This window comes from Ruditapes philippinarum, unplaced genomic scaffold (assembly GCF_026571515.1).
Source record: "Ruditapes philippinarum isolate M1 unplaced genomic scaffold, ASM2657151v2 ctg1982_1_1_1_1, whole genome shotgun sequence".
NCBI classification, from domain to species: Eukaryota; Metazoa; Mollusca; class Bivalvia; order Venerida; family Veneridae; genus Ruditapes; species Ruditapes philippinarum.
Window position 1 is genome coordinate 6,756 of NW_026860784.1, and position 25,641 is coordinate 32,396.

General features: G+C 32.9%; 1 protein-coding gene across 1 annotated transcript in view; it reads right to left on the bottom strand.

Annotated features, from left to right (window-relative positions):
• Positions 1-2,821: 2,821 nt before the first annotated feature.
• Positions 2,822-25,641, bottom strand: part of LOC132713379 (intermembrane lipid transfer protein VPS13A-like) — a 67,322-nt gene continuing 44,502 nt past the window's right edge. The window contains exons 28-47 of the mRNA XM_060695948.1: positions 25,559-25,603; positions 21,681-21,769; positions 19,763-19,979; positions 18,806-18,919; positions 18,529-18,632; positions 17,700-17,867; positions 17,130-17,437; positions 16,635-16,785; positions 15,972-16,128; positions 15,354-15,469; positions 14,792-14,961; positions 12,067-12,161; positions 11,499-11,636; positions 10,865-10,995; positions 10,113-10,226; positions 9,023-9,175; positions 8,486-8,573; positions 7,424-7,441; positions 4,309-4,373; positions 2,822-2,923 (exon numbers count right to left, since the gene is read on the bottom strand). Of these exons, the coding sequence (XP_060551931.1) occupies positions 2,837-2,923; positions 4,309-4,373; positions 7,424-7,441; positions 8,486-8,573; positions 9,023-9,175; positions 10,113-10,226; positions 10,865-10,995; positions 11,499-11,636; positions 12,067-12,161; positions 14,792-14,961; positions 15,354-15,469; positions 15,972-16,128; positions 16,635-16,785; positions 17,130-17,437; positions 17,700-17,867; positions 18,529-18,632; positions 18,806-18,919; positions 19,763-19,979; positions 21,681-21,769; positions 25,559-25,603 (2,528 nt within the window). The 3' untranslated portion in view covers positions 2,822-2,836. The remainder of the gene's footprint in view (positions 2,924-4,308; positions 4,374-7,423; positions 7,442-8,485; positions 8,574-9,022; positions 9,176-10,112; positions 10,227-10,864; positions 10,996-11,498; positions 11,637-12,066; positions 12,162-14,791; positions 14,962-15,353; positions 15,470-15,971; positions 16,129-16,634; positions 16,786-17,129; positions 17,438-17,699; positions 17,868-18,528; positions 18,633-18,805; positions 18,920-19,762; positions 19,980-21,680; positions 21,770-25,558; positions 25,604-25,641) is intronic.

Genomic DNA, 25,641 nt, shown 5'->3' on the forward strand with positions numbered 1-25,641 from the left:
AAAAGTATTTCCATCTATGCACAATGAACCACTTTCAATGGAGACCCAATAAGTATTTCACCTATGTACTTTGGACAAATGTGTTAATATGGAAATCTTACTTTTAAGTGTAACAAACCATTTTTTCTTGTACAGTGCTGAAAGCTTGAACAGTTCTTCTGGCAATATTATGAGATATGCATGTAAAATTATGAGACAAAATTGAAAGTACTTCCCAGGCACAGAAAAACAAGAGGGCCATGATGGCCCTGAGGTCGCTCACCTGTATATAGCATCCCCCCCCAACCACCCATCGTTGCAGGGCCAATTTAACCCAAGGGCTTTTATTTGCACAAACTTGGTAGACACCCATAAGAAGATGTTTCATGCTAAACATCTAAGCTCTAGCTCATTGGGCTTTTTAAAAGAAGATTTTTTTTAAGTTTTTACTATACACATGTAGTTAAAAACAATGACACCCCTGGGGCCGGGCCAGTTTTGACCCCAGGGCTTTTATTTGAACAAACTTTGTAGACACTTACTAGAAGATGTTTCATGCTTAATATCTAAACTCTTGCTCTTTGGGTTTTTTCAAAGAAGATTTTAAGTTTTTGCTTTACACATATAAAGAAAATCAATGACCCCCGGGACGGGGCCAATTTTGACCACAGGTCTTTTATTTGAACAAACTTTGTAGACACTCACTAAAAGATGTTTCATGCTTAATATCTTAACTCTAGCTATTTGGGGTTTTTCAAAGAAGATTTTTTAAGTTTTTGCTATACACATATAAGGAAAATCAATGACCCCCATGGCGGTGCCAATTTTGACCCCAGGGCTTTTATTTGAACAAACTTGGTAGACACCTATTAAAACATGTTTCATGCTAAATATCTTAGCCATAGCTCTTTGATTTCTTTAAAAGAAGATTTTTTAAGTTTTTACTATATGCATTTAGGGAAAATCAATGACCCCCCGGGGCGGGGCCAATTTTTGACCCCAGGGCTATTATTTGAACAAACTTGGTAAACACTTATTAGAACATGTTTCATGCTAAATATCTTAGCTCTAACTCTTTTGGTTCTTTAAAAGAAGAATTTTTAAGTTTTTACTATATGCATATAGGGAAAATCAATGACCCCCTGGGGCGGGGCCAATTTTGACACAAGGGCTTTTATTTGAACAAACTTGGTAGACACCTATAAGAACATGTTTGATGCTCAATATCTTAGCCATAGCAGTTTTAGTTCTTTAAAAGAAGATTTTTTAAGTTTTTACTATATGCATATAGGGAAAATCAATGACCCCCCGGGGTGGGGCCAATTTTGACCCCAGGGCTTTTATTTGAACAAACTTGGTAGACATCCATTAGAACATGTTTCATGCTAAATATCTTAGCTTTAGCTCTTTGGGTTCTTTAAAAGAAGATTTTTTAAGTTTTTACTATATGCATATTGGGAAAATCAATGACCCCCCGGGGCGGGGCCAATTTTTGACCCCAGGGCTATTATTTGAACAAACTTGGTAAACACTTATTAGAACATGTTTCATGCTAAATATCTTAGCTGTAACTCTTTTGGTTTTTTAAAAGAAGAATTTTTAAGTTTTTACTATATGCATATAGGGAAAATCAATGACCCCCCGGGGCGGGGCCAATTTTGACACAAGGGATTTTATTTGAACAAACTTGGTAGACACCTATTAGAACATGTTTGATGCTCAATATCTTAGCCATAGCAGTTTTAGTTCTTTAAAAGAAGATTTTTTAAGTTTTTACTATATGCATATAGGGAAAATCAATGACCCCCCGGGGTGGGGCCAATTTTGACCCCAGGGCTTTTATTTGAACAAACTTTGGTAGACACCCATTAGAACATGTTTCATGCTAAATATCTTAGCTTTAGCTCTTTGGGTTCTTTAAAAGAAGATTTTTTAAGTTTTTACTATATGCATATAGGGAAAATAAATGACCCCCCGGGGCGGGGCCAATTTTGACCCCAAGGCTTTTATTTGAACAAACTTGGTAGACACTCACTAGAAGATGTTTCATGCCAAATATCTAAGCTCTAGCTCTTATGGTTTTTTAAAAAAGATATTTAAAGTTTTTTCTTTCGGTTGCCATGGCAACTAGAGTTCTGCATGGAATTAAATTCTTTGAATAATTTTAAAAGGTGACCACCAAAGGAACATTCCTGTGAAGTTTGGATAAAATTGGCTTAGTGGTTTATGAGGTGATGTCATTTAAAGTAAAAGTTTACGGACGACGGACGGATGGACGACAGATGGACGGCCGGACGCCGGACGAAAAGCGATCACTAAAGCTCACCCTGTCACTTTGTGACAGGTGAGCTAAAAACATTATAAACTTTTTGCACAGTTTTGATGGCATATAGTACTGGCAGTGTGTGGAGATATACACATAGAATTCCGAGACAAAAGTCCAGACAGTTATTACAAAAACAATCAACTTCTTGCACAGTTTTTGATTGTGTTTTAAAGTCACAATGACATTGTGAAGGTCACATGAAGACTGTATAGCTTTACTGGTGGAGGAAGACCTCAAGTGCATTCTTTAAGGCACAAACAAGCATTAATATGTAGAACCAAGGATGTTCCATAAGCTAGCAGGACAGCTTCCTTACATGAAAGAATCCAAAGTCCTTGGTGGGATTCATACCCACAGCAGTGAGGGACAAATGGTTTGAAGCCAAATAGACACCCCTCATAAGATTGCAGAATTCTTACAAACAGTAAAAGAGTTATAAATCTTATAAATACGATCTGTATACTGGCTGGACATTAAATTTTCAGACAAACATAGGGGGATTCTTCCTAGTATGTTACATGTAATGGAATATTAGTATATGGGGGGGAGAAGCAATCTGTATGGTGTAATGCATGATGGAAACATAGAGAACAATCTGTATACCTTTTCTTTATAGGACTGTAAAAATATAGAGAGAAAGATTAAAGTCAGAAAACTCACAATACAAAGAAATTGTTTAAGAAATGTATAAAAATTCATAATACAGATGAAACTGGACAATATTTTCACTTATTTGATCCATTTTTCAAATTTCTTTAAAATAGATACAAATCTGGAAGGCAAGTTTAAACAAATTCTATGGAACAGTTTTAATTTTGCCTATATGTCAATATGAAAACTTTGAAAAACGTCTTTTAACCGTTCTTTGCTAGTGGCGATTAAACGAGATCTATGGCTAGCAAAAGTCCGGTTTTAATTGCCACTTATTCGCCACCAGATTTTGACACTTTCTTTAAAGTAAATTGGTCTATAATTAAAAGTTTGTAATACAAAAAACAATTATATTGATAGTAATATAGTATATTCTAACACTCCACGTGATTTTGTCACTTATATAGACAAAGAAGGAAAAAAAATGGTATAATATACATGTATAGCAACAAACCACAGAAGAATTTTTTTCCCTAGTAATAATTTCCTAGTAATATCCAAATCATACACGTCATTTCTATGGTTTTTATCATTTTTTGAAATACTTATGAAAAATGTGCCTATTGTAGACCAATCCACTTTAAACAATTAAATTTCCCATTCATTAAACAAACCATAAAAAGACCAGAAAGTAATATAATGTTTTACCATCTATAGACACATTATAAGTATATACAGACATATCAGTTTTACAACTGTGCTTAAAATATATCCCACAAATTGTCAAACTAAATTTTAAAGGGACTCCACTGAGGTTTTCTGACATTATGGAACTGAAAATATTTTTTTCCGAGATTTGTGTACCATTTGATGAAGGTCAGGACCAATAACTTGTGTGCAAATATTTCGGACATTCACTCACCACTTTTTTTTTAGATTAATCATTTTGATTGAACAAAATGACCCAAAAATGAAAAACGTTGCAACACATTCATCACTCAAATCAGGGTAAGTATTATGATTTCTGTTATTCTGCAGAGTTTTCCATTTTAAGTGCATCTCTTGACATTTGTTAGATTTTCAAATTTCATGTTTTTAGGCCTTTGAACCTCAGTGGAGTTCCTTTAAATTTTTGAAACTAAAATATAAATATATTTTAGACATAATTGAGCCGCGCCATGACAAAACCAACATAATGCATTTGCGACCAAAATGGAGATCTGCCTGAGCATTCGTGCAGTCTGATCAGAATCCATGCTGTTTGATTTCAGTTTCACTACTTGTAATACGGCTTGTAAGCGAACAGCATAGATACTGATCAGACTTAGCGGATGTGCAGGCTGGTCTGGATCCATGCTGGTCGCAAACACATTATGTTGGTTTTGTCATGGCGCGTCTCAATTATATATTACCTGTTCCCCCCTTTCTTCTAAAACTTCATCAACTGCTGTGCCCAAATCTAGCGGTTCTGATGCAACTGAAATATACCAAATTAAAACACTGTAAAAAATAAAACAAACAAACAAAATCCATCTATGATTATTTATAATAACATTTTAACAAAAAGGATAACTGACACAAAAAAGAGTTATCATTCAAAATAAAACAGCTACTAAAGAAAGATAACTGACAAACAAAAAAGTTATCATTCAAACTTAACATCTAATAACGCAAAATAAAAACAAATACAACAAAGATATGAGCAAATTTATAGTATAACATTTAGTATTTCTTCGAGTCAAACCAAGCTAATACAATAAATGATCTAATATATCAAGCAAAACAAGCATTACTAATATTCTACCTACATGTGTATAAATTTAAGCTATATTTAAGAAACATTAAAATTGTACTGTATCAATTATCTTTTCGAGAGGGGACCTCTTTTTCGACACACATGAATATTGTACATAAACAGAAAAAAAATGTACCGAAATGTAATGCTGCTATTGTAAAATTAAATAAATTAAATGGCACTCCCCTAATACAACCCCCCTCCCCCCAATTTCAAAAATAACTTTTGCAGCAGAAACACTAATTCTACAAGTGGACAATTACACTTAAAACTATTTTTCACCATATCAACTAGTTATAATATTGATGATGTAAAAATTTTATAAATTAAAAAAGGATGGTGTAAACATTTCTTTTACATTTAAATTTAAAGGAGTTTCATGAAATTATAACTGACAAAGCTAATAAAGCAAATCATGTTTTGATATTTAAATTTGTGTTGGTTTTTTTTTATCTGTTTGTCCTATGAAATTTTTTATAACAGAATATACTAAAACAAGGTCATACAATTTTCATTTTTTTATTCAAGATATATTAATAGTTAATTTTAATAATTGTTAAAAATGGAGCAGTAAAAAGGTCAATGACACGTATGAGGACTTTGTGGCCTAAAGCCACGCACTTTTGCGTTACTTTGCATGTTACTGTATTCTGTGATTGTTATTTTACTTTACGAGATTTTTATCCAACATACGGACCGGACCACGAAGGTAGGAATTGAAAAGGCACTTTATATATGGTAATGTAACATTAAGAACTATCTGTCTGTTTTCTCTTTTACATTCTTATCTTAGCCTTGATTTAAGCCTTTAAATGCTTCCTTCAGTGACAAAATGCATGTTTTTCGTCTGAATTTGATATGTTTATCAGGTCTTGACACAAACTTTTTCAGCAGGTGGTATGCCGGACCACTGGATCCAAATTCAGGTGGTCCTTTCTGAACACAGGTGGTCCATCTTTTTTTTTTTTTAAGGAAACTTCAGATTTAGAAGAACTACACTTAAAATTGGTGACAGAGACATATTTATTATTAGATTTATAACAACTGAAGAAAACATGTATTTTTTCTATTTCAATCTAATTAGATAGTAAGTCATTGTAATCCTATTTAGTATTTATTATCTCATTGAAAAATACATGACATAACTCATACTTTGGTTAAGTGACTTCTTCCTCAACTCAAGTTAGGGAATAATGAAACCATTTGTGAATGACTTATTTCCTTACTGTTATTCAAATACTCATTGCTATTTCCTGGTACATCTTATAAGAATAATAATTGCTTTTTATAGATTAACATTTTTAATTAAACTAATAAGTTATTATACATGTATTCTTGTCTTTGAAACAATGAAATATTAATGATAAACAGAAAAATTTATTTATTTTTGACAAAGTATTTATAACCTTTTATAACCTTTTAATTATGACTAGATTTATGTGGATTTTTGTAAACATACCTGTATGTATATTTATCTTAAACAGAAATAATTATAGTACTGAACATGTACAGTTAGTATATAACATTATAATATCATTACTTTAGAATTATGGAATATTAAGCAGAAATAAATTTGACGTTCCAAACCAAAAAAGATCTAAAATATCACCATTTTTTTCTTAATAGGTAATAATTAAAGACAAACATTTGTAAGACCCTATTTTTATGTTTGACTATCTATTTAAAGTAGTGAATATGTTTCCTTCACCTAAAAATAAAAGCATTTTAATCTTCTAAAATCAGGCTAATACATGTTTGATAAATGATCTAGCATATAAAGCAAACCAAGCATGACTTTTCAGTATTGTTATATTTTTCTGGTCCTTCGGGATTATTGATGCCATCACTATTAAGTGTGTAGAATTGAGTACCGCTCAAGCCGGTGCTAGGGGGCATGAGGGATGTTGCACTTATTCATTATCCCTCATGTACAGACTCAAAAAAGCACAAAGAATTCAAGACAAAGGGGGTGTTTAATAGGGCAATAATTAAGCGCAATAATTATCAGAAATACGGTAATGTTAATTTGAAGCTGTGCTATATGTGTTCCTGTCGGTCTATATTTCTACATGTTACACTTGAATGTAGGACAAAACCCCACCAGTTAAAACCCCACCACTCAAAATTTTATAGAGTGGACAAAACCCAACCACTACATTTCATAGAGTGGACAAAACCCCACCACTAAATTTTACAGAGTGGACAAAACCCCACCACATCAGTTTTATAGAGTGGACTACACTTTCTTGTAAACATGTTAAAAAACAAACAAGTGTGCATCAGCAGAAACTCTAAATAATGTGTGAACAACTCATCAATAAGGAGTTACAGTTTGTAACACCTTTTTTGCAATCAAAACATCAATAAATAATCTGTTCTGTTCTTCAGGGATTAGGATTAAGTTTTTTGTGTACAGTTTGTAACACCTTTTTTGCATATTGCACATGCAAGATGTACATGCATTGTTAATAAAATTGTTCATTCTTATATTACACAAATGTTATATTGAAATTAAAAAATAAAATGTGAAAAATATGTGTATATTATAATTATATATTATAATTGATCAAATCTTGCCCAATAAGTGGTGGGGTTTTGTCCACTCAATGAAATTTAGTGGTGGGGTTTTGTCCACTCTATAAAATTAAGTGGTGGGGTTTTGTCCACTCTATAAAATTTTGAGTGGTGGGGTTTTAACTGGTGGGGTTTTGTCCGTCTTCCATTACACTTACGATTGTCTGTGTCATCAGCTATAAATATCATATAGTACATATACATAATCATATCTTAATAACTTGTCATCTGTGTTGGTGTTTTTTCTTTACATGCAATTTATTACAACACTATTTAAGGGACTCCACTGAGGTTAATTGACATGAGAGGGTTGGAAATATTTTTCAGAGATTTGTGTACTACTTAATGTTGATAAAGACAAATAATTTATGTGCAAAAATTCAGATCATTCCCTCACTCTGTTTTTCCAGAATCATTCTTTTTATTGTACAAAATAACCAAAAAATTAAAAGCTTTGCATGGCTTTTCACTCAAAGCAGACTAAGAATCGCCCCAACTTTCGGCTTTCTGACCTCAGTGGAGTGCCTTTAAGGTCAGGTGACATTTTCCCAGCTTTATAGGAAAAGGTTTTGTTTTGGCTCTTAGTGAAGGGACATTATGAGAAACAAAAGATGGAAGTAATAACCCCATAAAGTAGGTCTTGTAAGAATGTTAATGCATTTGTTTAGGCAATAGCTGGCACCTCAGTAAATCCACCAACCTTCCGTCTGCTAGCTGAATAGATATATTAGTATCACATATATGTACTGGTATTTAGGTTTTACAATTTCTGGCTAAGAGAGTACAGTATATGCATTTAACAACATCAATACAACAATTATTATTATGACAACATCACTTTGAAAATTACACAAGCTTGCAAAAATATTTGAGTTGTAGCTCAAAATAAATTTAATTAAATGAACATGCTACAAAAAAAGAAAATAAATGAATAAAACATAAAGTTCCATGCAGAAAATTAACACTATGAAATGAACTAGAAAGAACTAAATGTTCACAGTATTCTAGACGAAATTCAAAAATGTATTTGTTTCACACACTAGGTTTTGGTGATTTTAAGCACTTTTTACAGTCTTTTTCATTCACATAATTATAATTATTCAAAGAATTTGCTAAAAATACAATATGATGTTCAAACTTACATAAGGTTTGAAGAAATATCTGACATCAGGCATATCTATCTATCAAGTTTCTATAAACCAAATCAAAAAGAAACTTACCTGATTTTAGGAACCAGAAATCACAGTCGGATATTTTCTTAATCTGCCAGATATCCCCAGGCATTTTCTCTTCCTCTTCCCCTTCCTCCTACAGAACATTATATATATATCTAAGAATATTTTTACCTGTTTATATTTGCATTTAATTATTCAAGCAAAGACTTCTGTCCTAAGAGTTTTTTGGAAATATGAATCTTAGGATTCAAAACTCAAAATTCACATTCACTGTTGTCATTGCAATACCATCTAGTACAAGATTTCATTATCCCATGATAAGCAGAAAACAGCCAATTCTTATGTAAAAATTAGACCCCCGACTTATACATGCTCTGAGTCTTATATATGAGTAAATGCAGTAGCTAAGAGCAAATATTTGGATTTTTTTGGTTATTTTCCATAATTTAAGAACTATTCTGGGTAAAATAGAACAAACTAAGTAGGTAAATTTATTAGCTGATGCTTATATACAAAGTGCAAAACCTTTTTATTTTTACATAATTTAAGAGCTATTCTAAGCAAATAATAACAAAATCATACTTCTTGTTTAGATAGGCCAGCTGCTATAGCGGACATTGTTTTGATGGTAGCTGGGGAAATGTTCAGGATTAAATCTGTAGTTGAAACATCCATATGCGCTCCCTGATCCTTAGGTGTCTTACTGTAGAATGATATGTCACATGGGGTCAATATCTGAAATAATCACATGACACATGTGATCAATACATGAAATATGCATATGTTAAATGGGGTCAATATCGGAATTATACTCATGTCACATTAGATCATTATATGAAATATATAGTTACATTATATCACATGGGTCAATATCTGAAATATACACATGTTGCATGGGGTCAATATCTGAAATATACACATGTTGCATGCAGTCATTACATGAAATATGCACATGGTACAAATGGTCATATATGAAATATTAGGTTAAATTTGGTCACATGGGGTCAATATCTGAAAATACAAATGTTGCATGGGGTCAATACATGAAATATACACATCACATGGGGTCAATACATGAAAAAATGCACATGACACATGGGGTCATATATTAAATATTTAGTTAATTTATGTCACATGGGGTCAATACATGAAATATTTAGTTAAATTATGTCACATGGGGTCAATATCAGAAATATATAGTAACATTTTGTCATATAAGGTCAGTTAATACAATAAATTATTATCATCATGTTATGTCACATGGGTCAATTCCTGTAATATAAACTAAATATATTACCAATATGTTGTCAATATCTGAATAATATACATGTATGTCACATGGGGTCAGTTTCTGAATAAGAACATTATTAACACATAGTCAATATTTGAACAATATTAAGTCAAATGGGGCTATATTTATTTGTGAAAATATATGTAACTCTTAGTCTAAATATGAACTAAATAAACATCATATCACATGGTTTCAGGATCAAATACAAGCAATATATCACAACGACATGGGTTAATATCTTCATTATGAACAGAATTTTTGTTTCTTTGTTCTGAACATGGAACATATCTCAAAAAGATGTTGGGAATTATAAAATATTTTCAAAAGCACAAAGATCCAACATTTCTTCCTTTTTTAAACATGAATATACAAGATATATACCTGTGCCCCGGAGCCCCTACTGTTGTATTTACAGGAGACTATACCGAGGTTTTTAATGGCAGCTGACATGTCCATTGTCTCCGGACTCTGTCTCATCCTGAACACTAACTCCATCTGAAATTGTTGTAAATATATCTGTCTGAAATTCATTTTTTAAAGGGGACAGGGTAAATAAATGATGAGAGCATAATAAAACAAAATAAATATATGAATGAAAGCATCATAAAAGAATAGGGTATTAGTGTATATAATGGTATGAAATTTAAGGGCACTCTAAGCACAGGATACAGTCGACTCCCGTTATCTCGATGTCGCCAGGACCGTCCACAAAAGTCAAGATAATGAAACTTTGAGATAAATAAATAAGCTATAATAAGGGTTTTGACCAACTAGAAACTGATTTTTCTACATCAGGGTTGGACATATATCTATTATTTACATCAGATATGTACTTTTTTATTTCATTGGTCGCACAAAATAAACAGGATAACAAAACGACAAGGACAAAAGAGAACAAAATATTTGACTTAAACATCAAATTTTATTTAAGCTCGATTGGGAAACTAGTTCTTGCAACTTATATTAAACACTTCTGAGTCTGCTTCCTGAAACCAACCAGTACTGGTGTCATATGAAGAAACATGGTCCTGACCAAATTAGGGCTCGAACCAATGATCCCTGGGTTGAGAAGCAGATATCTTAATCACTAGGCCACCACTCCACTTAATATACCAAGATATTAAATAACTTACATCTAACATGAGGGCACTCGTATCTTGTTTAGACTGGTCTTCTATCATGATAATTTCTGGTCTATCTATAGAGACAGATATATTCATCTCACCTGCCACTGGTTCAGCTGGTTTTGGTTGTACCGCAGCAGCTGTTAAAATAAAAAATGTCAATAAATATATTTGATAATTTATCGCTTAAACATATATTCAGTATTAATTTAACAATTGAATAACACCAAGGCAATAAATAAATTCAAATATATACCCTATAACATGGAGATTTTACATGGAAAACTTTGATCGATTGTACTCTGATTAGGTTTTACATCAACTGACACAGTTTAGGTCATATGGCAGCTTTCCAGCTTCACAAGTGGAGGAAGACCTCAGGTACCCTTCCATGCATTATTTCAGGCACAAACAGGGGCCTGTGTAGAATCACAGACGTTCAGGCTAGCTGGATAGCTTCCTCACATGAAACAATCCAAAGTCCCTTTTGGGATTGGAACCCACATCGGTGCTGCCAAGTATAAAGCAACAATTTATTGTTTGGTTTTCCATGCATGTAGGGTAAATGACAAATTTCATTCACTTTCCAGTATTTTTTACCAAAAAAAACTATAAACTATTTTATCTCAAGAATTAAACTCACCTTTTTGTGTTTCTTTGGCAGGAACAGGTGGTGGTTCTACCTCGGGTTGTTTAGGTAGACCTTTCACAAAGAAGTCGGCTACTGACATCAGGAAATCCAGGCATACACACACATACAAACTGCTCATGTGTACATCAACTGAAAACAGTGTAATATTATTACAATTATTGACTAGCTAGCCATTGAATATGATGTGATATTCACCCGTGGAATGTCATACTGACCAGGGTGATAGGTGTTTGGACCAATGAGATTGCAGATATTTTTAGATTATATGATAAATATAATTATTTCAACACCAGGGGTCAAAACTGCTTCACCTGCTGGAGCCCATGACATGCATAGACTCCAGTTATTTAAACCATTCAGTCGCCTCATAAGATCACATAGGGATAAACGGTGGCTGCAATTCTTATGTCTCAACCATAAAAGGCAACCCCTCAGCCAAAAGGGGGAGACCTTGTTTATGTGAATGTGACGGAGGCAAATTGGTTTAAAGTGCCTCCCTCTCAACCAGGAAAACACACGTACACATCATTCACAAAATTACTAGCAGATAATGTCTTACTATTTTTGTCATTCTTCTCCTGTTTAAATGACACATCTATCATATTGAGTTCTTTCCCATCTGTTGTAGACACTTTCTTACTTCTTTCCATCATTCTGTTTACAAGAAAACAAATTTTATATACCAGTAACTTGTATGAATATTTCAGTAGAACTATTCATTTATATGAAAGAATGTTTTGAACATTTAAGTAGACTTACATGACTGAGATTTTTCTAACATTTAATTAGACCCTAGTAACTCTATACCATTTTAAGTAGCTACAATGACTGTTGAACCTGGCTACTTAAATAATAAAAGAACATGTGATGGTTTAAATACATTAAAGTAAACAAAATGACTATTTCATTGAACTTAAAAATAGTGAAAATTTGTCCAAATTAAGTCAACATTAACTAAATTAAGTCAACATTAACTGTTAAACACAATGATAAAACACAGTATGAGCTACATAGAATGAAGAAAATTCAAAGAAGAACACATAATGAGGAACATGTAATAGAAACATATACAAAGAACAATGTATTAAGGAACATATAGTGTGAAGCACATGCAATAAGGAACACATAATAAGGGACATGTAATAAGAGTAACATAAAAAGGAAAATGTAATGAAGAAAATAAAATGAGGAACATATAATAAGGAACACATAACACATAATGTGGAACATGTAATAAGGAACATGTAATGAAGAACATGTCATGAGGGACATGTAAAAAAGGAAAACATAATAAGTGACATGTAATGAGGAACACATTATAAGGGACATGTAATGAGGAACACATCATAAGGGACATGTAATGAGGAACACATCATAAGAGACATATAATAAGGAACACATCATAAGGGACATGTAATGAGGAACACATAATAAGGGACAAGTGATGAGGAACACAAAATAAGGGACATGTAATGAGGAACACATAATAAGTGACATGTAATGAGGAACACATAATAAGGGACATGTAATGAGGAACACATCATAAGGGACATGTAATGAGGAACACATCATAAGTGACATGTAATGAGGAACACATAATAAGTGACATGTAATGAGGAACACATAATAAGGGACATGTAATGAGGAACACATCATAAGGGACATGCAGTGTCTATTCTAGGAATTGAAAAATAGGGGAGATTTTCCCCCTCCATTTCAAAAAAAGGGGGCGATTTTCCAAAATCAAAGGTTGGTGCCAAATATAAACTGCCCAATTTTTAAAAAATTTTCTTTGCCCCATTTAAGGGTTTAAACCCCCCCGGGTTGAAATAATTTTTTTAAAAAGGGTAAATTTTATTTAAGGGGGGGAAGGGGGGAAGGAAGGGGTGTTTTCCCCCCTGAAATTTTTTAAACGAAAAAAAAATTATTCAGAACTGCCCGCGATTGGATTTAAAAAAGGGGGGTTAAGCCCTACAAATAATCCCAAGTTTTTTTTTTTCTTTTCACGTATAATTTGTTTGCCAAGCCTGGTAAATTTTTCCCCCCAAATTTTTCTTGGAAAATTTAAAATTTACTACACCCTTTTAAAATTTTCGCCCCAACTGTCAGGGGCCTAGCACATAGTCCCCCGGGCGTACGGAACATTTCCCTAATTTTCCCCTCAACTCACGTAAACCAGTACCATACGGTACTAAATTATTATAATTAGCTTACAGTTACCTCCCTTCGTTTTCGTGTAAATGTAAACAAAACAACCAAATATAATGCGGGATTGAAGTTTTACGGTTTTATTAACTTTTTTTATAGATGCGCCGATTTTCACGCACATGATTTTGAATTGTGCGCGATCTGTTAAATACTAGCGTGAATCGCGCAATCGCGCGTCCTAGAATAGACACTGGACATGTAATGAGGAACACAAAATAAGTGACATGTAATGAGGAAAACATAATAAGTGACATGTAATGAGGAACACATAATAAGGGACATGTAATGAGGAACACATCATAAGGGACATGTAATGGGGAACACATAATGAGGGACATGTAATGGGGAACACATAATAAGGGACATGTACTGAGGAACATATAATGAGGGACATGTAATAAGGAACACATAATAAGTGACATGTAATGAGGAACACATCATAAGGGACATGTAATGAGGAACACATAATGAGGGACATGTAATGGGGAACACATAATAAGGGACATGTACTGAGGAACATATAATGAGGGACATGTAATAAGGAACACATAATAAGTGACATGTAATGAGGAACACATCATAAGGGACATGTAATGAGGAACACAAAATAAGGGACATGTACTGAGGAACATATAATGAGGGACATGTAATAAGGAACATATAATAAGAGACATGTAATGAGGAACACATCATAAGGGACATGTAATGAGGAACACAAAATAAGGGACATGTAATAAGGAACACATAATAAGTGACATGTATTGAGGAACACATAATAAGTGACATGTAATGAGGAACACATCATAAGGGACATGTAATGAGGAACACAAAATAAGGGACATGTACTGAGGAACACATAATAAATGACATGTAATGAGGAACACATAATAAGGGACATATGAGGAATATCTTATAAGGAGCACATGTTGAGGAACAAGTAATGCAAAACAAATAGAACAAATATTTAGAAACACGTAATAAGGATCGTATAATGAAGAACATATTATGCAGAACATATAATAAGGTACACATAATGGGTGAAATGAAATGAGGAACACATAACTAAGAGCACATACCTTGTGATACCTCCTATTTTCTGAGGACGTTTATCATCCATGATCGTATCTCTCAGTATGACCTTGACATCCATGTCATTATTAGTCATCATGTGACCATCTAGACCCATCAACTCCAGTGCAAACTGACCGAGGCACTTCTTGTCATCATGTAAGTATAGACCTGATGTCTGAAAATGATAAATATTGCCAATGTTTGACATTATAACTAATGTAAAACTGAAACATATTACTTTACAAGGGAATATTAGGATTGTTAAAGGTAACTTTCTAACTTTGAAAAATTTTTATAACTAAATAATAGTACTTAAATTGAACATCAGTTATATCGACATTTTATGACTATTTTTTTTTTTCAGAAATAACAAACATTTCTTACAAAAAAGAAAAGGGGATTGTGTTCTTATAATCAAGGTATTCGCCTCTGATCTGCCACATAATGTTAATTTCAGATAGTGGACTCAAAAGTGATTAAGTTCCAAAATAGAATTTCAAAAAGTTGTTAGAACTGCGTATCATAGAAAACAATATTCAGTACAGTACAAACATAATGTATACATACCAGTTTACTCTCTCCATTATAAAGTGTTGCTGACAGTGTATTAATACAGAAATTAAACTTCAGTTTACACCATGTCTCCTGACTAGTCACTGCTACAGGGGTACTCTCTGTAGATACTGGAAAATATAACATATATCATTTACGTTATTTGATAATTATATTGACAGTAATTAATATCATACCTAACAACAAACCACAAACAAATTATATATCATAATATTATATGTTTTTTTACAATTCTACTCATGAGAGTAAAAACATTTGATTCCCACCAGTAGCTTGACCTGTGACTGTGAGGAAATTCTGCCAAGTGAGGACTTTAAATTCTGCTAAATATGGGAATATACTCTTCTAGTTTACAAAAGGTCAGAGGTTCTAAACAATTGCCATCTTAAGCCTTAAATAATGCAAATAGGGAAACCTGAGGTCTTCATAGAATAGTATAGCTTAGAGTTACCATACAAAATTTACATTGCTGGTGTTACTAAAACATATACATGTTAAAAAAATTTCACCTTGATATCCCGAAATTCAATAATGGACTGGTCCAATACTGAAAACTGGACAAGTTCATTTAAGAAATTTAGAGATTTAAGGTTAATTTTTCCCTGTACATACCAGCAGTTTCAGCAGTGACAGTTTCTTCAACATTTGTGGACACAGCGGTAGTTTCTTCCGGTTTCTCAGGTAACTGTTTCGTCTTATCCTGACCCTCAGACAAATTCTCGTTCAAAACATTCATCATAGCCGTAAAATCTCCCTGACTTATTGTCAACTGAAGTTATATATATAAGTTAGTTTATAAGTTATTATATGTATATCAGTTGGTTTAAGACATTTGAAGTACTGAATGTAAATAATGATTATTTTTCTTACAAATCATACATACATTTTTTTACAGATCATACATACAAACTCGTTTTAAATTTGGGATAAGTTTGATTAAATTCAATTATAGATAATTACTACATGAAAAAGGCATTAAAATATTTCAAATCATGAACTTAATTTTCACTTTTTACAGAGCATTATCAAATTAACAAATGGAAATGGAATAAGGGGCCATTTCTTTTGTTATTTCTCTTGTTTAATAGAGGGCCAATGGCTCCTTACTCTACGTAATGAATTCTATTGTTCTCTTTGTTCTGTTTACAATTTGATGGCCCCCTATCCCTATTTGGTAGTGCAGACAGACGGACGGACGCCAGGGGGTATAACATAATATGTCCCAAAGTCTTTTGGGCATATAAAAATACAACACAATGTCTCCAAGTTACCAACCTTAATGGCTTTGATATTTCCCGAGATGTCAATATCAGGGACGTCATGGAACCAGCTTGAAGCGATATTTCTACAGATGCCAACCGATATTTCGGCCGGTTGTAATAACTCCACCTCACTCTTCACGTACTGGGAGGCATCTACTATAGCCCTGACAAAATAATACAAATGATATATAGTAATGACAAATTATCATAACTGATCTATAGCACAGACAAAATATCAAAACTGACTTGAAGTGCTGACAAAATATCATAACTGATCTATAGCACTGATGATAACAAATGATCTAGTGTGGACAAAATATTTTATTGAGTATTGCGACTATGATGAAGGCTTGCAAAATAACATTTATATAAATGTAGCAAAACACAACAGTCTTAAGTATTGTTCTCTTACCAATTTATGAATATATTACCTCAATTCTGAAGATAATTCACAAGTTATATATCAATACAGATAGAGTAAGAAGCCATTATATAAGAATAAATTTACCTTGACACTTTCAAGTCTGTTAAAGTCACGTTCATTTTATCTAGAACTGCTGGTACCCCATTTGCTGATCTTTTCCCCGGCATCTCAAAAGCATTCTTCACAGACAAATGACCGAGATCTACCATAAGAACATTGTAAGATTTCGAACACTGCGGCATAAAGATAATGGGGGCGTTCATATCAACCGAGAGGGACAATCTTGAAGCCGTCTCCTGTAAGTTCTGCACGGCATCTTGGGAATACTCGGCCAAAGTCTCGCCGGCTTCCTTGATCTTTGCCTGAGCTGCTTGGAAGTTGTCAAGAAATCCCTGTAAAGAAATCGCTAGGTTAAATGTTAAAAATATTAAAAAGTCTGTGTGTTCAAATATTATTCTTGAAAACCACTTCTGTTCATGAATGAACCAGCAAAATCTAACTGAGTCTGCAATATTTTCAAGTTGACTCTTAAGGGCAATCTTTATTTATCTTTTATTTTCGAAGTAAAACTGGAAAATTGGCATATGACCTTGACAGTGTCAGAGTGACTTAAAACCGGACAAAGAAATATATCTTTTAAGTTTACACACTCACCAGCAAATCATTGACATATTTGTTGAGAAACGTGACCTTGATTCGCCCTAACGACACTTCAACTTTCATATCTACATTGTTCATGTTGTCATAGCGATCACCTGCTGTGTTCTCATTCAATATTGCAAGGTTCAGGGCCAATACTTCACTGCCCTGGATTTCTAGAATCTGCATAAATAAAACATAAAAAATTTATTAATTTTCAAAGCAAAACAAATGACAGAGTTTCAAAATAAATTTTCAAGCAGATTTTAGAAATGCATCAAGACAAATATATATATGATATCAATATAGGCTATAATGATGTCACTGGAAAAATATGATGACAAGTAGAAAACTCTGATATAATCCTTGACCTAACCTAAAGATATTGTTCAATAAATGAAGGTGATGTTAAAAGGAAGGACCCAGGAGAAGACAAACAAGCAAATATGTGCATCCAATATTTTTCTATTTGGGAAGCATAAACACAATTACTATAAGTAACTTAGTGATTCTTTTTAACTTATATAGGGTTGCAAAAAACCTACATTAGACTTGGCTAGTATCTTGTCCAATATAGGTATAATAGCAGTGCACTTGTCTAATGAAAATTTAGGATTGTACTCAACAACATATCATAATAACCTCAGAGTATAAATTATATTTACATTACAAAAATCAGCTTGCATACATATTTAGAATCATTCAGTGAATTACTGAAGTCAAAATTTATATGTCACCTTTTGGTATATAATAACATTTAAGGACATGTCTGGTGCTAGTATTCTAAGTACCTGAAAGGGCAGATGGACCCTCATTAAGCCAAGACTACATACAATATACTTACATTAGGATAGAATGTTTCAGGACTTGGATCTCTTACAGATATATCTTTCAGCAATGCACCAACTAAAGTCTGCCTCTCTTGAAGTGTTACATTAGCTTCTATACCTAAAATTCAAATAAAATGGTATTCGTCTTCAATATCATTAAGGTTGCAAAATCAACAAAGCTTGCATAAAACCCATTTAAGTATGGTTAAGACCAAACAAGAAGCCAATTGACCAGTATTTTACAAAAGTGTTGAAAAATGTTAATGTTTGTTCATCATGAAATTAGAGTACCTTTAATTTTGACATCTGTGATAAGTTTTTCCTCTGAGCAAATGGTGACAGAAAACATTTTCAATGCAGCTTTCACCGACATGTCTATCACCTCCGGGTCTTTGGTAAATTCCTCTGTAAATACAATAATACAGATTAATCATCATTTGGATTTTTTGTTTGTTTTGTTCTATTTGTTTCAGTTTTAACGCCAATTTTAATACTGTTTTAGTCATATCTCTGTAGTCAAGTCTACATAAACGACTTTCCTTGATAACTAACCAGTAATTACAGATTCCTCTGCAAGTGACCCACTACTTATCTCACATGATTTCTCAATGAGCAATAAGTGCCAAATGACCATTAGACCCACTGTCCAAGATCATCATCAGGACTTAAATTCCTATATTTATATTTAAGCACAAACAAAAAACACATATCTACATTGCTTTGAATATGATGTTTGAAAAATCCTTACAAAGTATATACAGAATTTCACAGTCACATCTCACCTTGGAGTATTTTCTCACTTATAATTTTGTACAAAAAGAAAAAGTTTCATAAAAGCTTCATGACGAAAACATTAATATTGTTGTTGTTGCTTTGTTTGACTAAAAGACGAGCTGACTGTTACCATTAATTTCCGACAACCTACATGCAATATAGCTTTCTATCCTTTATCCTTTAGCCTGCTGGCAGCAATAGATTCTATAGATGCAACCAGTTCAGACCAAGATACGTGGCACATCTGTGCTGTCTGATTATGGTCTACACTGTTTTTTATTCAGCCAGTACACATTTTCTACTGTCTGCTATTCATGCTATTCAGCCAATTCACATTTTAAAATTTTCCCGTAAAATTAATAAATGGTTTTGTCCAGATTGAAAGATGGACAAGTCCATTCAAGATAATTAGTATAGTCAGGGTTAATCATAAAATCACCATTTCTAATAATGTCATTTAAAACCAATGCTTACTTTTCTTGGTTGTTTTCACTTTTTTCTCCTCAGGTTTACTGTCGGCAACCTTGTTCTCCACCTCGGTAAGTTTCGGAGGTTGTATCGACTGAGCGAACACCAGTAAGTCTAGAATACTCTCCTGATGTAATAATAGTTCAAGGGCAGAGAACTCTACATTTAAACTCTGCTCCGTCTTCTTGTACGTTGTAGCAAACTCCGGACCATCTGTGTTGGCCTGAAGAAAAAAAAAATTGTGTTCATATATAGGAAGTTAAACAAGAGTGTGTTGTTATGTTGTGTTTTATTGCTTGAGATAAATGTGTATCAGTGTAAAGCTTTTTCCAATGGGAACATAGGGAGAATTTAAATAAAACTTTCTGAAGTATAGAGTACATTAAAATCCCATTAGCACAATTACAGCTTAAATCAAATAATAAGATATAATCATCAGGATCTTATTTTAGTGTAATTTTCTTCAAAGTATATACAGAATAAGTGAATATTTCTGCGTAAATTTAAAATTCCATAAATGTTGTATGAGAAAATATTAGTGAATCGTGCAGGGTAGAATTTAATGATACGTTAGTTGAAATTTAAACTAGAGGATATTTTAGTGATTTTCATCTATTCCCCAGTATTTCCACGTCCCTAACTTAACCTTTTATGCTACTTACATGTATTTTAAATACTTGCAGAATATTGATGAAATTATTTTCCATATGAATAGGTTACATACATGTACATGAACTCATGACTTGAGTTATAACAAGAACTGTCGGAGGACAGTAACGCTCGACTATTCGAAAAGTTGTCACAAGGGTGTTTCATTGAGTATAATAATGCTTACCTATATGAATACATAAAATTGTCCGAAAAGGTACAAACCCTTCAGTAGTTATGGAGATACCAGCTTACAAGCAAAAATTTACCTAGAATTTTTAAGTCGAAAAAGGGACATAATTATGCAAAAAAGTAAATCAGAGTTATGGAACTTGTGCCAATCATCTAAAATAATCACAGACAACAAGAGTGTGAAGTTTCAATCCATTCCCTTCAGTAGTTATGGAGATACCAGCTCACACGCAAAAACTTAACCAAGAATTTCTAACTCAAAAAAGAGGCATATATGCAAAAAAGCAAATCAGAGTTATGGGACTTGTGCCATTTATCTTAGATAATCACAGAAAACAAGTGTGTGAAGTTTCAATCCATTCCCTTCAGTAGTTATGGAGATACCAGCTTACACCAAGAATTTCTAAGTTGAAAAAGGGGCATAATTATGTAAAAAAGCAAATCATAATTATGGGACTTGTGCCAATCATCTAAGACAATCACAGACAACAAGAGTGTGAAGTTTCAATCCATTCCCTTCAGTAGTTATGGAGATACCAGCTTACATGCAAAAGCTCATCCAAGAATTTTTAAGTTTAAAAAGGGGCATAATTATGTAAAAAAGCAAATCAGAGTTATGGGACTTGTGCCAATCATCTTAGATAATCACAGAGAACAAGTTTGTGAAGTTTTAATCCAATCCCTTCAGTAGTTACAGAGATACCAGCTTACATGCAAAAACTTAACCAAGAATTTCCAAGTCGAAAAAGGGGCATTATTATGCAAAAAATGAAATCAGAGTTATGGGACTTGTGCCAATCATATTAGATAATCACAGAGAACAAGTGTGTGAAGTTTCAATCAATTCCCTTCAGTTGTTATGGAGATACCAGCTTACACGCAAAAACTTAACCACAGGGACGCCAACGCTGACACCGAAGCCGACAAATGGGTGACTGCATTAGCTTGATTATTCTGCGAATAGTCGAGCTAAAAAGTGTGAAAAACGGTTATTTTATCCCAATGTATGAACATGTATTTCATACATTGAAATTGACTACATTTTCATCAGCAAACTTAAAAGTTACAATAATATCTGACATACCTTCAGGAAATGTACAGCTAGAAGATTAGACTTGCTTCCTTGAGGTCTTGGTGTGTTGACAAGATTGATGGCTGGACCTCGGTCTGTATCTGTAAGAATCAGGTACCATAATATACAAATATTTCAAATTAAAACTTGGAACCATGCCTTAGTATATACACATATATTTCTCATTAAAACTTGGAACCATGCCTTAGTATCATCTTTTTCAATTTTAAATTTGATTGTCCTATTGCATTGACATGACTATTCAATCTTTATGAACCATTATGATAACTTAAGCTCTCGATCAAAATTTCTTTATCTTCTTGTATGAAGAAAAACAAGGGATGTAACTGACATACTGACTTTATACAATATGCATTAAAAAGTATATGAAATTTTTTTATATATATTTTTTTCATAACCTTACTGAAAGATAATAGACACAGAGTATCTCTGAGATTTACTATACATGTACACTGCATGTAAACAGAATAAAAATTTTGATGTTTGAGGACAAAATATTCCCCTGCTAGAATAGCAGGTTTGGTGATGAATTCATACACGTCTCACCCACTAAAATATACTGACAATTTCTTTCAATCTAGGTATTCTGAGATCAATTCAATCCAAATATGTACAAATAATTTACAATCAAGAAACAACAAATATATAGCTATCTAAAAATTCAAAGGAAAAATGTATGTTTTATTGCAAAATATCGTATTTAATGTAAGCATTTTGACTAAATACAAATATTTACACCAGTGAGATGTAAATCATATCACACATTTTTGAGACTGAGTGAAATATTAGACTTTGGTTTCTATTTTAGACAAAGAATGATAATTTCAAAGTAATGTAAAATATTGAAAATTTTCCTGACTGCAATGGCGGACATACATATTACCTTTATTTTATGCCATTTTCATAATTTCTATCTAGTTTTTATGCAAAAAAAATAAAAACAAGGAACATCGCAATGCGATGCAACCAGGTTTTCAGCAAAATATTTCACAGAAGCTTTGTCATGAAGGGGCATTTGTTTTTAATTGAATTTTTAGGAGGAATTATGGCTTTTTTAATATTCCTCAAACAAAAATGATTGAGAAATTTTATTTTGTCTATTCGCCTTTTTTCCCCAAATGTTTTAGAAAGGTAAACAGTACTTTATTTTTGCTTAATTTTTGAAGTTGCGCACTGTAGAAATTGTTCACTATATATTCTGTATAAGGAAAAAATATACAAAGGGCCATAATTCGGTCAAATATTATCCAATCACAAAACCCCGACAATATGTGCCAGGCACTTGATAACAAAGCTTCTAAGAAAGTTTGGTCAAAATCCGTTGAGAAATGTAGGAGGAGTTGCGCACAGAAGAAATTGTTCACTATATATTCTGTATAAGGAAAAAATATACAAAGGGCCATAATTCGGTCAAATATTATCCAATCACAAACCCCGACAATATGTGCCAGGCACTTGATAACAAAGCTTCTGAGAAAGTTTAATCAAAATCCGTTGAGAAATGTAGGAGGAGTTGCGCACAGAAGAAATTGTTCACTATATATTCTATATAAGGAAAAAAAACAAAGGGCCATAATTAGGTCAAATATATACCAATTGCAAAACCCTGGCAATATGTGTCAGGGCACTTGATGACAAAGCTTCTGAGAAAGTTTGGTCAAAATCCGTTGAGAAATGTAGGAGGAGTTGCGCACAGAAGAAATTGTTCACTATATATTCTATATAAGGAAAAAAAACAAAGGGCCATAATTAGGTCAAATATATACCAATTGCAAAACCCTGGCAATATGTGTCAGGGCACTTGATGACAAAGCTTCTGTGAAAGTTTGGTCAAAATCCGTTGAGAAATGTAGGAGGAGTTGCGCACAGAAGAAATTGTTCACTATATATTTTATATAAGGAAAAAAAACAAAGGGCCATAATTAGGTCAAATATTATCTAATCGCAAAACCCCGACAATATGCGCCAGGGCACTTGATGACAAAGCTTCTGTGAAAGTTTGGTCAAAATCCGTTGAGAAATGTAGGAGGAGTTGCGCACAGAAGAAATTGTTTACGCCCGCCCGTCGCCCATCCGCCCGCCCGCCCGCCGCCGACAACCTCAATCTTATAACCAGTTTTTTCCTTCGGAAAACCTGGTTAAAAATATATATATATAAATAAAGAAAACACATAAAACATTAAATGCAACATTAGGCAAAACATATAAGAATTTGTTAGTTTTGAGTAAATATAATGAAGTGGTTTTTTGGGGGGGTTTTTTTGTTCTTTTTTTATTTTGTTACTCTATTTCTTGAAATAAGTGGAATGTTTTAGGTTATTTTCTATACATTTATATATTACTGATACATGTACATATATAATATATATGAACAGATAAATATTTTGTTAGTACACATTCATGCATGTATTAATCCACTAACTATTTAACAGAACATTTGTGACCCACTTCACTTCATCTTATACTTAACTTTATCTTATGTCATCTAATAAACAAATGAAAAGAATGCTACACTGACTTCAATTCTTGTAATAAACACATGAATGAAATGTTACACTGCCTTTATTTCATGTAATAAACATGTGAACATATATGTGACATCACGGCGGGATTTAAAAAAATCCCGATATTTCAACACTGATCCCGATTCCCGATATTACAGCTTGAATTCCCGATATTTAAAAAAAAAACAACATAAAAAAAATCAAACAAAGCACCTGTATCTAAAATGTAAACCGTGCCTCCGGGCATTGATTGTTATCTGTCCATATCCAAAATTATAGCGGATTAAATGTTGAGTCGCTAATTGACAGTGAGGTGGCGTAATAAACAGTTCCTAGACCCAAAGTTATTCTCACATGTTTAACTTATCACATGTCGTGTGTCAGTCAATTGACCTCTTTTGTAATTTGGCAGTAGGAATTACACGCTACGTCATCAAAACTACCCTGTAAATTTACATGTATGAATTCGGTTCAACCTTTGATTTTCTTTGATTAGTGCCGCACTGATAAAGATAAAAGGTGAGCAGAATCATTTAAAGTGGATCATTCAAAACCTGTTTCAGATGTCTAATTAACCTATTTTTAGTGAGTGGGTAATTTTTTGTTTTGTTTAGGAATTACACAATCATCGAGGCAAAAATGTGGATTTAATTAACAGAACGATTCTTTATCTTATGTTACGTTATTTAACTGTCATAGTCTTATGTTCTGCACGTTTTCAAATAGCTTGTGTTTAATTATTGAATGACTGAAAAGACATATAATTCTTCAAACTGAAAATAATGAAATGTGAAAGTGTGACTGTTTTAGGAATAGCCTGTATGACTACAGTACACTTATTTATTTATCTATTTTTTTTTTTTTTGGTGAAATAAATTAATATTGATCAACAATAAAATCATAAAAAGTATAATCATTTAATGATTTTGAGGGTAAACTACTTTGAACCAAATGTGCCAAACACGCATTGAAATTTGAGTCGATAAACAAATCCAGTTTTGAGCCTCAAAATCCAGCTGAAAATCCAGATTTGGCCCATTTCATTTGTCACATGTATGTGTGAATGGACTGTAACACAGGCCTTACTTTATGTAAAAAGCCCATGAATGTAAATTGTTACACCTGGCTTAACTTTATGTAATAAACACATAAATATTAAGCTGGAATGAACTCATGAAAAGGAATGTTATACTGACTTTACTTCATATAAGAAACAAATGAATGGACTATTAAAGTGGATTACACTCATGAGAAAGGAATGTTATATTGGACCTTCTTCAACTAACACAATCATGAAAAGGAATGGTATACTGACTTTACTTCATTGAATGAAATGTTAAAAATTGTTTAAGTGATTACACTGACCTTGCAGCAACTTATCACCAAGTTGTGATGTAACACCATCAGAGACTGTGAGACATGCAGAAAACAGTAATAAAACATTCAAT